Source organism: Homarus americanus, unplaced genomic scaffold (assembly GCF_018991925.1).
Source record: "Homarus americanus isolate GMGI-L3 unplaced genomic scaffold, GMGI_Hamer_2.0 scaffold4896, whole genome shotgun sequence".
In the NCBI taxonomy this organism is placed as follows: domain Eukaryota; kingdom Metazoa; phylum Arthropoda; class Malacostraca; order Decapoda; family Nephropidae; genus Homarus; species Homarus americanus.
Genome location: NW_024749657.1, coordinates 854,560 through 868,739, shown reverse-complemented (window position 1 = coordinate 868,739; position 14,180 = coordinate 854,560). Strand labels below are relative to the sequence as shown.

Sequence of the window (14,180 nt, the reverse complement as noted above, 5' to 3'; positions counted from 1 at the left end):
GTGGGGGCTAATTAGTGGCTGCTTAGTGTACAGTGGCCTCTAGAAATCCCCCCAAATTGGTAATAGTCCAGACAATCAGCAAGTCTGGACCCCCTTCCCTCCAAATTGTGTGGACTTTCGAGCACTGACTGTAGTACTGTTCATCTATATTTGTTCTCGCTGCATATGAGATAATAAATATTTGACCATATGTATACTGTATGTGAAGCAGCAGAGTAGCTTGATGTGATGTAGGTACAGTAATGTAGGTGTACAGGTATTTAGGTGACCTGCTGGATGGTGCATTATTTTGAGACCTCTTGTGTTGTCACATACAGTATGTATACACCACCTACTCACCTTTCACCACTGGCTGAGTTAGTATTGCTTGGGGCTCCAAACCAATGAGACAAAGGTTTAGTTCTGCTAAGCTGCCCACCAGCCACATCAGTATCGTGGGCTAAGCTAACCAGTTTTGTCTTTTTTCCACAATTTGTGGGGAATAGCGTAAAGGGTATTAGTTTTTTACTGTTATGTTAATATATACCCAGTTTGAATGCTGAGTACCTGTATAGACAATGGACATTTTTCATAGACCAACTGTGTTGTAAGAATAAAAATTCAACCTTACATTAACTTAACTTAATCCAATCTATCCCAGTTTAAAATGTTTTCATAACCACAGCTTTTGTGTCCTCCAGGTACTGTTTGGGTTCAGGCGGTGTGCACGTGGAGAGGACGGTGATAATGGTGGTGCCAGTGGGACTCCTGTCATGGAAGATGATCGCATGGGTTTCATTATGTGTGAGGCTGGCCTGGAAAATGTTGCTCTGCGGTATGTGTTTTTCTTTATTCCACTTAAGTGTTCATTTGTTTTGCTAAAGTCAGTATTATTGTCACATGCATCTTCACCAAATTCTTGTGCCATTTAACGTGTACAGTACTCACTGTAACACATTTTTAACTTATCCAGTGAGATGTATATCATGAGTACTATATATCTTGTGGGCTCACATGTCAGATAAAGTTATCAGAAACAGTGAGTGACAGCAAATATGAGGACAGTATGTATGTTAACTTTGACACAGGCCACACCCACACTGCATCATAGCAGGAAGGGTTGATGGTAAAAGAGAGAGGAAATATAGGGGACCAAACTTTAAAGATTTACTATACATTAATATTCAACTGTGTGTTCACCAGGGCGGTGAAACGGAAAGGCTTTGGGCAACAGGCAGAAGGAAGCGGAAGACACGATGTTAATGCACCAATTGGGAACAACTGTGCCGTGCCGTCAGCAGGCAGTGGAGCCGGCCCCAGTTGTGGCTCAGCTCCTGGTACGGCTTCTATGGAACCTCCGAGGACTGGTCCCGAATCCCGCCGGGAACTGTCTGACCGTCTGTGTTCTGCCTCAGTGTCTCAAATGTCTAACATGTCAAGCCACTCAGGAGTGGCTCACTCCATTTCATCAGCCAATGATAGTACCAAGGACCTCCCAATCATGCAGGTAAGCTGAAGGTGTTAAATAGTCAGATTGGTTCACTTATTATGGTCTTATAATCCATTAGTGTTGTATGATATACAAAGTTTTTGGATGTTCTCACAATTTCATTTTATCCATGAACTCACTCAGGGATGTAATCACAGATGCCAGCTAAAGGAATAGATTTTAATAAATTAAATATCATATATTCATTGAATGTTATGGTGTAGTGATTAATCAATCCAGCACCCACAGATTTGTAGCCCAATTAGAAATATGGTGTTTCATTAATATCCGACATGACTTCCATTGGCTTGTCATACATCTCAGGTGATTTACAAGGATCAAGATAATACAAGGGGTAAGATATGCCTCTACTACCCGATGAAGGAAGAAACCAGGAAATATGGTGTCATTCAGTGGGCAGAGACTCAAGGTAGATGGTTGTGGAAACATGATATAGACTGTCATCCAGTGAAGCATTAAGGGGAGAGGCCTTCATCCATCTGGGGATTGATGCAAACTGTTAAGGATACCTGAACTTATATTCTCTTGCTCTGTCTATGATTTCACATGAGGATCAGTTGCTAGAAGTGTGGACTGATTTGTAAATGCTCTTTGGGTTCTTTAATAAGCAATCTTGAAGGCATGGGAAGGTGTGTAAAGACAAGTCATCTGTGAGGAGCATTACTGTGCCTGTGTAGATGAGGGTGTGTTGGTAATGAAGTAGGCTGATCACTTTATTTGATGTGGAAAATATTTTCTTTCGATGTATACAATACTGTAATGTTCGTTGCAGATGAAGAGCGACAAGAGGGACATAACATCTTTCATGGTAGAGCTGAGGACCGTCTGGTTTAACTTTGCTGCTCCGCCTCACACACCCATCACCAAGAAGATTGACTACACCAGGTATGGGAAAACAAAACTGTACAAGCTGTAGAATAAAGATAAAGGTGAAGTTTAGAAATTTTAGAAGAGGATCAAAGAAATTATAAATAAGCTATTAATACCTGCATCCCTACAAACTTCTCTGTAGATAGGTTACATCATTTATTAAAAGAAGTGTTAGATGCCTAGTTTGTGAAGTGAGTATTGTGAGAATTACGGAATTGGAGGGAGGTTGAGTGTTTTGAAGAATAACAATGTGTATCTGTTTCACTTTACAAAAATCCTGCTGTGTATGTGCTTTGAATATGATTGACTCACCCTCCCTTGCAAGACTATTATTCAGCATTACACCTGGGCCCAGCTCACACTAACACAGTAATTATACGACCAGTACTGTACTTGGCCTCCTTGTTTACACTGTTTCCTAATTCTTAAAACCTCTACACTTCAGGCTGGACTGGAACCTACTGAGCACAGCATCGCCCTCCATCAATGCGTGGATGAATCCAAGTGATAGGCTTACGGTGGCTGTCATCCAGTTCCTCCATGCTTCAGAGAGTCGCAGGCTGGGTGTCATGGCGTCCCTAATGGCTGAGGCACTGGACGTACAGAGCCTCCATGTTCCTGTCAAGGTGACCATTTTTTCATCAATATCAGTTATATGAAGTTCTGGAAATGTATACCCTAGATTGACAGATCAAAATGTATTTGGATATGCAATTTCTGTCAATGATATTTTGGGTGAGTTCAATAATTTTTTCTGAGAATATTTGCCATTTATATGGCTTCTGTTTAACGTAGAAGGTTTGACAGAGACAAACACCATCATCATTGATTGTCTAGTTTTGCATAACATATCAAAGCTACAAGCAGCAGACCTCCTACTTATGAGTATGAAAAGGTTATTTATATTTGGGTAAACTCACCAGAACAAGTATGAGAAGCTGATGCCACTGAGCCAGACCCTTCAGGAGGATCCCTCATGCCAGCTGTGCACTGTTCTGCGTCGCTACGTGTTACAGTCATCTCCTCGCACCATCGAGGGGAACCTCATCCCACCACATCTACCTAAACTTGCTACATTGAGACAGGTAAGTACTTTGTAATGCAAAGCTTAGTATCATCCAGGCAGTAAGGAACCATCTTCCATGTACAGAGTCTGGTAGAAGATTATGAGATTATCAATATGGAATCATTTTATGCATGTGTAAGATTTTTATTAACATATTTTTGTTGTCACAGTTGTGCAAATAACAGGTGATTTAACTTGTGTAGAAATAATACTTCCAGTGCCACATCTCAGATACTTTAGGGTGGAGCATAGATACACCTGTAGCCACCTTTTTAGTCAGTGGATGTTGATGTGTTGGATATATATCTATAGATAACTTTTATTACTTCATCGATTGATCCCCTTTCCCACCTGCAGGGAGTTGTTGTGCTGAGTCGCCAGTGGAAGAATGCCTTGTATATGCCATTGCTCATGGAACAGACATTCAGGAACAAACAGACCCGTCCCACATACACATATAGGTACAGTACTTGTGTTGTCTCCAGTGTTTAACAGTTTTATAAGGTTAGTTTATAAAATGTCTTAATCGACATAGTTTTTGTGTGTTCATGAATAAAGCAGCGTATTCTGTTGATTAATGAGAATGTTGGAAGACTAGTCAAAGTTAAGATTAGTATACACAGATTAATTCAGTTAACAGGATTGGTTCTGCCAGTGAGAAATTTAAAGCTATGTAGGTCAATCACAGGTCAGGTCAAAAGAGGGGTTAGAGATAAAGGTCAGAGGTCAAAAGAGGGGTTAGGGGAAAACTCAAGTGGTTTCTTTCAATTTTTCATTTATTCTATCTTCAGTTTTGTCAATTATGTGTGCCAAGCTTCTTGATGTGTAAATATCTCACTCTGTCAACACTGTTTATTGGTGTATTCCATGTGACCATTTTCAACAGGCCAAACACGGTTCCTGAAGGTCGTACAACTCCCAGATTTGATCCTAACGTGATACCCAATGAAGTGACAGACGAGAAGACAACACTTTTGGAGGCAGAGGGAGGGTCACTCAACTCCCGAGCTGGTTGTGGTAGGTATTGTACAATTCTTGGCCACTCAACACTTAATTTTTGTTCTCTCTCTCTTTTTGTGTTTCTCTTGCTATGAACACGATACAGTTGGGAAGTGAGGTGTCAAGTGTGGTGCCTCCTACATTGCCCATAATAAGCCATCAGGTTTATAGGATCCACTTTCTGTATATATGTGTAAGAGTGAGAGTGAATGTAAACCAGATGATTGAAAGTTTACATTACATTATAGTAGTCACAATAGGCGAGTCACTAAGTTTATACTGTATGTGACAGCAGCAAAAGGATGAGTAAGTTGATATGTATTGCTGTGTTGTAACTTGAAGAATTCCCTGAGCAAGAGTTATGATAAGAAGAAAACATAATTAGTTAATGTCTGTTCTTATTTTTCAGATGGATGCACTTTCAGTACAGTATACTCTCGATTTAACAGAATCCGATATAACGAACTCGATTTAGCGTAATGAATTTTTCCGATTTAGTGAACGAGTTTGCTAATTCAAGATTTATTCCATTAATACGCTCAGACCTACGGAGACACCTCAGACACATGATATATACGTAGAAACATTATTCATGACTTGCCTTAAACTTGGGGGTTCAGTGATTGTTATAAATTTTGTCTATAATTTCCAAACTTTTTTTCAATTGATAGCCACACTCATGACTTTCTCCCCCACACCACTTCCTTTCTGAGACTTCTGAGAGACTTTTGGCATGATGTCTAAGCACAGTAGTTAGTTGACCGAGATGTGGACCGAGAGGTAGCAGTAAACAACACACGCTGTGGCGGCAGGACACAGACTGAGCGGATGTAAACAAATCCCAGGCTCCAGAATTTAATGGAATTAAGCTCGATTTAGCTAACTAGTTCGTAATCGAGCGAAAGTAACGGAAAGTTCAATTTAGCGGAAATTTTGATTTAACAGAAAGGGGTGGCTCGAATTAGTTCATTAAATTGAGAAAATACTGTACAGCATGCCCTGACAATTCGCAGATTTTTAATTCGCTGACCTCGATTATTTGCGGATGACACCCTGGATGTACCCAAGAATGGCTAAGGGTAGTTTTAAAGTTGCTGGCAATTTTGCGGCCGGGACAGGGAGCCATTCGTTCTAGAGACAGTAATTTCTTTTACCTGTATTGTATATATTGTATGTGTATGTGTGTGTGTGTAGACACACACACACACATAGACACACACAAAACACATACAAATACATAATAATGGGAAAATCCTCTCACAAATAATCAAAAACAAGACACAAAATGTATTAAAAAGGTGAGTCTACCCTCAAGTCAGCTCCGTTCTTAGTTATTAACAGGTAAAAGAAATAATTGTCCTAAGGCCAAGCACGTAAAGGGAATATACATTTCTTTGCGTACGGGTAAGAATGTAACCCCCTCTCCCGTCAGCAAATGTTATTTGCGGCCATTTTGAGAACCTAACCTCCGCGAATTTTAAGAGCACGCTGTATTAATGTTTTTAATTGAAGAAGACAGTATTTCAGCTATAAATCTAAATTAAAAAAGAATTGCCCCTGTAATAAAATTATTTCTAGGAAAGGTCGTACTACCCATGTGTGATGCTAATGTGTCACAGGTTAACCAGATGTAGGGCCTTGTTGTGAATGGGTATTACCATAGCAGAACACATCATTTTCAACAGTTAATCTGGATAAATGAAAATAAATGAAGGGAAAATATTTGTATGTGTTTGTCCATATATTTGGCCACCCTACATTACACAGGAAAAGCCTTGAAATATTAAAGAAAAGGAAATAATTATAGTAAGTTTGTCAGTGAAATACATGATATGAGTTGAGATGTGCTTTGTAGGATATCATTAAGTATATATGTACAGATATTGGATTATTTTTAAAATAAAACTGTGTTCTCTGTAAGAATCAGATGGCAGTGTCACCAATGGTGTAGAGGATGTGACCGATGGTATAATGAGCTCAGAGTCTACTCAGCTTCCTCCTCGACGCTCTCTTCCATCTTATCCCCCTCGGTCATCCAGAGCATCAGTCATCTTGCCCATCTTCAACACCAATTTTGAGTCCCCAGCGAGGTGAGTGCAACATGGTCCAAGTATACTTCCTTAAGCATTGTTTGTTGTTGTAAATTCTACCTTTCTAATTTGGGTAAAAATTTCCTGGTTTTCATTTACTGTATGTATAACTTTGCAACAAATTTCTTTTTTCTTCATACACTTCTTCAAGATCCAGCCTTGTGAGTGTTGTCTTTAACACTTATGATCCATCATCCTGGGTTTTGTTTCCTTATTTATAAAGTTAAGACTTAAGTCGTTAAGAGGCTATGTGCCTCTCTCTCATGGACCTCAGGATGGATCCACAGGTGCAGGATAACTCAGTATAATCAGTCATCCATATAATGGACTCTTGATGGCTCTGTGAACATGCCACAACACTGGCAAAATTTCTGTAATGGATGTTGGGTATGGAAACAAATGTGTTTCTTTGAAAATAAATACGTTTAGTACATTTAGAACATGTAGGAAACACATCAAAAGTTGTTATTAGTGTTATTTTTTATTTTAGAAAATTTACTTGAGATTTTATAAAACTTGACAGATTATTGTCGGTTAGTTACTTGATCCTATTCTTTAAAATGTATGTAAAGTTTACCGTGTTTATTTATTAATACTATTAGGTAATGAAGAGTTTTGGGGTTTGTTAAAAATCCCCACAAAATTTATAACTTAAGGAAACACATTAGTACTTAATTTCAGGACCTATATATTAATACAATACATATTCCACACTGAAAAGAATTTGTTGTCTTCCAAACCACAGGTTCCAGTTTCCCAAAATTGGCACGGGTATTGGTGGACACTTAGCCTTTCTACGTGGAGGCCAGCCTTCCCGCGGTGGACAAGCTGGTGACAACCGTAGTGGTGGCAGCAGGAGCTCTGGCTCAGATCACGTTTCATCATCCAGCCTGGACGGTGGAGGAGGTTCCGGTCTGGCCACCCCTGGACGACCTCCCACTGTTAATTGTGAAAAAGATCATGAAAATTTGTACAACTGGATGGTGCGCCAGCAGGAGTACGCCCACACCACAGATGCCACCAGACCCACTGTCACTTTTCCTAAGGTACTGTGTCTCTGTGTTATCCCACACACTTGTACCACTAGTCTGACTAAGATTGATGGACACATACATGAAGATGATGACACATGAAAATGATCTTCCTTAATTCTGGCCACCCTGTGGTCTAATCTGGACACTGCCTGAAGTCCTAGAAAAATGTTGAAACCAAAGATGGTATAAAATCATTAACATTGTATATGAGAGATGTAAAAGTGTAAATTGAAAGATGTGCTGCTGTATAGAGATGTGTACATGCAGATTAATACAGTACATTGAAAAGTGCAGTGAGCTTAAGTTAATAAGGATATTGTGCCTGAAGGATTCTCTTATAAGTTTTGTAAATAGCAAATTAATAGATTGATGTTAAAGATTTAACTTGTAATTTTAGATATGATAATGACCATAGATGTACATATTAAGATATTAATGAGACCAAAATATTGTGTTAACAGCAGGGTGAGGGCCTGCATGCCATGAGTGAGGGTGGCAGTGAGCGGCGGGAATACCCCCCCATCAGAGACCCCAACACAGTACTTGAGCCACCACAAAGTGCCCACTTTTTGGAAGCCCACGTTATCTTTGAGCCACTACTCTCAGCCATCGGGGTTATCACTCAACAGGTTAGAACATCTCCACACTGTTATACCACATAGTTCTGTTTTGGAGTAATACACAACATTAACCTTTCATAAAAACTCATATAATTAATTAAATCTCATGAAATGTTCTATTTTATCTTGAGAATAGTGTTTAATATGATACTTTGAGGCTTCTGGAATATATATTTTTCATCCCCCTGAGTTAAAGATGTAGTGATGTAACTGTTATGTTGTATCTTGTATGTTTGAATATTTTTCTTTTCAGGGGCTCTCCAAGTGCCCTATTGTGTTAGCTGTTGCCTAATACTCATTTAGGGCTGATTGAACTAACTCGTTATAGGTTAGTTATGTTATACTAGAGTAATAGAAATGTTCTATTTTATCTTGAGAATAGTGTTTAATATGATACTTTGAGGCTTCTGGAATATATATTTTTCATCCCCCTGAGTTAAAGATGTAGTGATGTAACTGTTATGTTGTATCTTGTATGTTTGAATATTTTTTTATGGATCTTTTCTGTGGCTAATAAAGGTAGAAGTGTGTAAATTTTTGCTTGTGTTAACTATTGTGTTAGCTGTTGCCTCTCTCATTTAGGGCTGATTGAATTTACTGTTTAGGAGTTATGCTGAATAGAAGATTGTTCATGTGTAAGTCAGTAGAATTAGGCTATTGCTGCTGAACAATTCATTCTAACAACAGGTGACTGGTGGAGCTCTGGAGCAGCTAGGATCCAACGTGTCCATCACAGGAAGCGTGGAGACCCTCCGTGTCGACATCATAGAGTCAGAGGCATCCAAACAAAATCGCAAGAAGAGAAAAACGGGGCTGCACCCAGGTAACACAGTCGGCACCTCAGGGGACAGCAGTGATGCTCCCGGTAGGTAGAGGGTTGGGGTCAAGTAATGGTGATGGACTGACCTGCTTGCCTCTCCCATCAACTCCTTCTCCAACTCTCAGCTTACAGGTATCCCTCGTTTAACAATCATTCACTTAGCGATTCAAAATTTTTAACACCCTTTCTCATTTAACAATCGTCAATTTTCGGTTTAGCGATATTTGACTCACTTGGAAAAATTCGTAAGGGAAGTTGGAAAAACTGGGGATTCTGTGGTCAAAGTGTGCATCATTACAATACTGTATACAGTATACGGTACAGTACGGTATTTTACAGTTTTATAGTACAATCTCTCCTCGACTTACGAAGGGGTTCCGTCCCGAAGACCAGGTCGTAAGTCGAATTGGTCGTAAATCGAAAAGGCGAAAATAGTACATAGAAATTCTACAATGGGTGTCTCTTTTTCTTCTCAGCACCACGAGAACTCTCACTTTTATGCTTGCCAGCCATTTTAAAGGGAATTACAAACGAAAATTTTGTCAGTACACAGCGCGATCACTAACGTTGGGACTCGAAAATACGTAATGTGAAAATTTTTTATATGACCATGGCCGTCATAAGTCGAATATGTCGTAAGTCGAGGAGAGACTGTATACAGTAAAGCCTCGAATAACGACATAATGTGTCCTCCAATATTGCAGTATAAGGTGAATCGTCTTATCGCGAATCATTAATTACCATTAAAATAAAGCAATAATAATGAGATGCTTTCCCAAGTGTGACCTTTTCATATCTATTGTGTGGCTTTTTACCCTCTTTTCCCCCCAAAACAATACAATTAATGAAAAGTGCAAACTATATTCTTTAAATAATGTTTCTGAATGCACCTTATACAATATAAATGAATTATAATATGGTCACACAAGAGGAGATGGGACTCCATTGTTTTCGTTTGTGTTTACAGCTGGGAGTCCTGGACGATAGTTTTACACAAGAAAATGAAGAAAATAAGACCCTGGCTGTAGCTGTTATAAATTTAATGTAAAAAATTAATATATATGTTTTAAGTAACGTTATTTAATGATAATAAAAAATCGAGGTAGCTCACCACTAATGGCAATATTGGGAACGCCAACAAATATGTGCGCATTTAAGGATACCGCATCATTTATCTTAGGAATACTGTTTTAAGTAACTGAATATGTATTTGATTGAATTAATGTTTATACTGTATTTAACAATACAATTCATTAATACGTTAATAAATGGAACACCCAATGTATACATGAGGAAACATAGCTTTATCTTACAACTAAATTACTGGAATTTGAAAGAAAAGTGAAATGAACAATGCAATTCATCAATAATAAGTAGAATATTAAAACACACAAGATTGGGAACGATGGTTCTACAACCCTGGTTGTAGCTGTAGTGAACTTAATTTAAAAAAAATTGAATACCTGTATGTGCGTTAATAAATGGAACACTAAGAGTAGCTAACAACTAACGGTAAAGAAATATGGCAAGGCGATTGGGAACGCCAACTTATGAACAGTAAGTGCGTACATGTGAAAACATATCGTCATTTCTCTACATATGAATATGAAAGCAACACTTATTTACTGTTCATATATGTTGTAAATAATATTTACGAATGTAAAACTAAAATTTTATTCACCAATGGTGGTAAAGTCTAAAACATAAGGACAGCCAATGAATATTGTGCAAGTTTTTCTCAGATGACGAAGTCATCAGGTTCAACTCTGGCTGAAGCTGTAGCTTTCCATAAAGCTGTTGCTGAAACTGTTACTGAACCTGAAGTTGGTGTTGAAGCTGCTTATGATGCCGAATTTGATGGTGTAGCTGAAGTTGATGGTTTAGGCCTTCGAATAATAAAACTGTCAAAAGAACCTTGCACAGCTTCTTTCTTTTCTCATTATACATCTTTATGTCGAGGTCATTTGCGTTTATTTAAATTTTATTCTTTGTTCTGTAAATGGATCCACTTCAGAAAAATGTTCATTGCTTGCTCCATATAATATCCACAGACCTCTCACCTTTTTCATATTGTTTTAACACATCTAGTTTCTCGGCCAAGCTTAGACACTTTCTATTAGCTTTTGAAACAACACTACCATCACTTGCTTTCTTGCTCATGTTGAGTAGGGATGTAAAAATGCTGTAAGAAACCTGAGAAAGTTTTTCTCTAGTTCCTGTTCCTGATGCGTGAAAACAAAAGGCCCGCTAAGCTCCGACTGTTGTTTACCATTCATTAGCAAGGCAGCTTCTTTGCGCAAGGCGCTCTTCATTTTTTTTACAGTAATTTTTTTTTTTTTGAAACATATTGGGATTTAGATATTATTTATATGAAAATGTAATTTTATTTTATTTTTATTATATTTTAGTCGTAAATACGAATGAAATAAGGACGTAAATTGAATTGGGTCCTAAATTAACTAAGGTTTTAAATATGAAAAGTTGTAGGTCGAACTGTTGTTATCGGAGACTTTACTGTACTATAAAACTGTAAAATAAGAAAAATGAAGAGCATGGGTGTGTATGTGTGGGAAGTGAACGTATGTATTGAGGCTGTAACTGCGGTCAGCCAAACTCTCCATCCCCCCCTATGTGATGTCATGGCATACAGGCAGCAGCCACACACATCGTTTGAGTCAGCTTGGTGACTGCCCGGTTGAAGTGTGTTGCATGTACTGTATACTGCACCAGTAAACGCAAGGAATAAATATATATAATAATAGTTATGATACCGTAATAATAAATACAAATAATAATAATACAGTATATAAAATATATGAGAAAATACTGCAGTGCAGTTTGGCAATCATTTCATGGGACACAAGGCAGAGAACAGCTGAGAGATCCCTCCCCTTCCAAGTTCCCACTCTCCCTTCCCACTTTGTGGGATAACTGCTGAGTACTTAAGAAATGTTTATTACCTTTATGTTTTTGACCTGATGATAATTTGTTTGTTTTTTTTATTCACATTCTGTATGAACGATTATGCATGCATGTAACAGAGTAAAAGGAAATTAATAAAATTGCGTATATCTACCCGATATTACGAGTTGAACAATAATATAACTCGCAGCACAGCCTCACCCACTCTTGAGTGCTACTGGGTGGCGAGGCGGTGACTTGGCTACGTAGTTATTTCTCATTAACCCTCATTTAGCGATCGTTTTGCTTAATCGTTTTTTCAGGAATGCTTCCCAATCATTAAACAAGGGATACCTGTACTAGTGCACCACAGTCAGTCTCATCGATGATAACTTTATGCTCTCTGACCACACAAGCATGACTGCTACGCATGGGAAACATCGCAAACCAGGCAGAACAATGGTCAGATTTTATTGACTTCATTATGAACCTTAAAATTAAATTAAAAAAGAAAAGGCTGTACCATATTATTTAACTCAGAGTGAGGATAGCAAGGAGGTGTCATCTAGGAAGTGTTTAAAGAGTGATGAATGATTACCTGAATAAAACTAAAGTGAAAAGGAGTAAGACAGAGCTGTTTTATTTGGGTCATGTGACAGGGATGAATAAAAAGTAATGAGATAGAGAAGAAGAAGGTGGGGCCAAGTGCATGGAGGAGTGGCTGGAAACAATATTGTCTTTAGATTAGTGATTTTGGTTTGTTCTTTGTGAAAAACTTAATGGGAAGAATTAGCCTATATTCACAGTTTGGTTCCTACAGTGAAAAGTGTTATAAAGCAAGCAATGGTACAATAGCATCCATTTGTGTCTAGCATCACATATCACAGACTGGTTGAGACAGGACAGTATATTTACCACTTTTTTTTTTGTATGTTTGTGAACAAATTTGTTTTTTACAATAAGCAGTTGAGGATGTGGTTATAGCTGTTGGGAAAGTCTGGCTGAAGATTAGAACTCAATGAGGGAAACTGATTTAAAGTAATACAGTATGTAACTTGTATACTTTAGATAAGATGAGAAGAAGAAACAGCAAGATGCACGTAGTACGAGTGGAGAAAACTGTTACAAAGAACAACTGGAATATGGTTATGTTAGCTTTCTTAGCTTCTCAGGACGACTAAACCATGACAAAAGAAAACGTGCTATGGCTGTAATGACCCGGGCATAGAGGGTCAGCAAATCTGTGATGAAGAAGGTGCTATCATGCTTGTATAACTCAAGATAAAGTATTTGGTGTTTTCTTAACTGGATGACATGTAGGCTTAACACATCTGATGTAATGGAATAAAATATATGTCAAGACAACACATGTAGGTTTAAAATCAACACAATACAATTTAATGCTCTAAATCAGAAGAAGAAAGGGCAAAAATTATCACAATAGGTTAAAATCAAGGCAGTGCATTAGTTCTAAGGGAGATAATTTGAGATAAGATGACAACATATAGAAATTTTATGAGGTGTAAACTTATGCTGTGATGTCAGTGCACAATAAAGTGAATGTCTACAGGTTAGGTTAGGAGAAAGTGAACCAAGTATATGTTCCTAGACTTGGTTAAAATAAATACACAATAGAATAGGAGCCTAAATTTATTGTCTGTTGTTAACTTTGGTGTTGAACAAGAGAGCATAATGTTTGTAATTCATGAAGATATGTCAGTAACATGACCACTGTTAACAGTGGAGACAATCTCAGACTCAGAAAAGGATGAACCAGCCTGTAACCCCCCATAACTTTTATGTGAACAACAGAGTGTCCAGCTCTGCACATGCCTCAGCAAGTGACAATGCTTATTGCTTCTGGCTCCCAGGGTTCACAAATGACCTGTGGATGACAGCAGGTATACACCAAGGTCTAGTGATCAGAGTTCAAGTCTTGTGATGGAAAGGATAGGTTAGAACCTAACCTGACCCAGGCAAACTATGTAGTTTCCTGAATGAGGCAGAAACTGATTAGTAGACCTTTTTTGTATATTTTACAAGATTACAAGCTCTATGCATGCCTCAGTACGTGGCACTACTTACTGCATATAGCTCCCAGGTATAATTTTGTGCATCCTTAAGTTGTGAGTCCATTGTGTTGCCCTCTACACCGTGGATCTTCTCTCATAACTGATGATAAGGTTTAATATTTCTTGTGAAACCTGAAGTAATACAAAGGTTTTGCATGACCCTACCTGCTTATCCCCTGCCATAAAAAAACAATCACATGGTACTACATTTGTCTCTGC

The 14,180-nt window shown here is 38.2% G+C and overlaps 1 protein-coding gene across 13 annotated transcripts in view; it reads left to right on the top strand.

Moving 5' to 3' along the window:
• The window catches only part of LOC121853648 (transmembrane protein KIAA1109 homolog), a 139,472-nt gene that overhangs the window by 52,073 nt on the left and 73,219 nt on the right, over window positions 1-14,180 (top strand). For 11 of the 13 annotated variants that reach the window (XM_042347953.1, XM_042347952.1, XM_042347956.1 and 8 more), the window contains exons 32-42: window positions 681-814; window positions 1,183-1,486; window positions 2,262-2,374; window positions 2,805-2,985; window positions 3,283-3,444; window positions 3,783-3,886; window positions 4,312-4,442; window positions 6,346-6,514; window positions 7,260-7,560; window positions 8,010-8,177; window positions 8,856-9,033. In XM_042347953.1, the coding sequence (XP_042203887.1) occupies window positions 681-814; window positions 1,183-1,486; window positions 2,262-2,374; window positions 2,805-2,985; window positions 3,283-3,444; window positions 3,783-3,886; window positions 4,312-4,442; window positions 6,346-6,514; window positions 7,260-7,560; window positions 8,010-8,177; window positions 8,856-9,033 (1,945 nt within the window). The remainder of the gene's footprint in view (window positions 1-680; window positions 815-1,182; window positions 1,487-2,261; window positions 2,375-2,804; window positions 2,986-3,282; window positions 3,445-3,782; window positions 3,887-4,311; window positions 4,443-6,345; window positions 6,515-7,259; window positions 7,561-8,009; window positions 8,178-8,855; window positions 9,034-14,180) is intronic. The other 2 variants (XM_042347950.1, XM_042347958.1) reach the window with 2 other exon arrangements.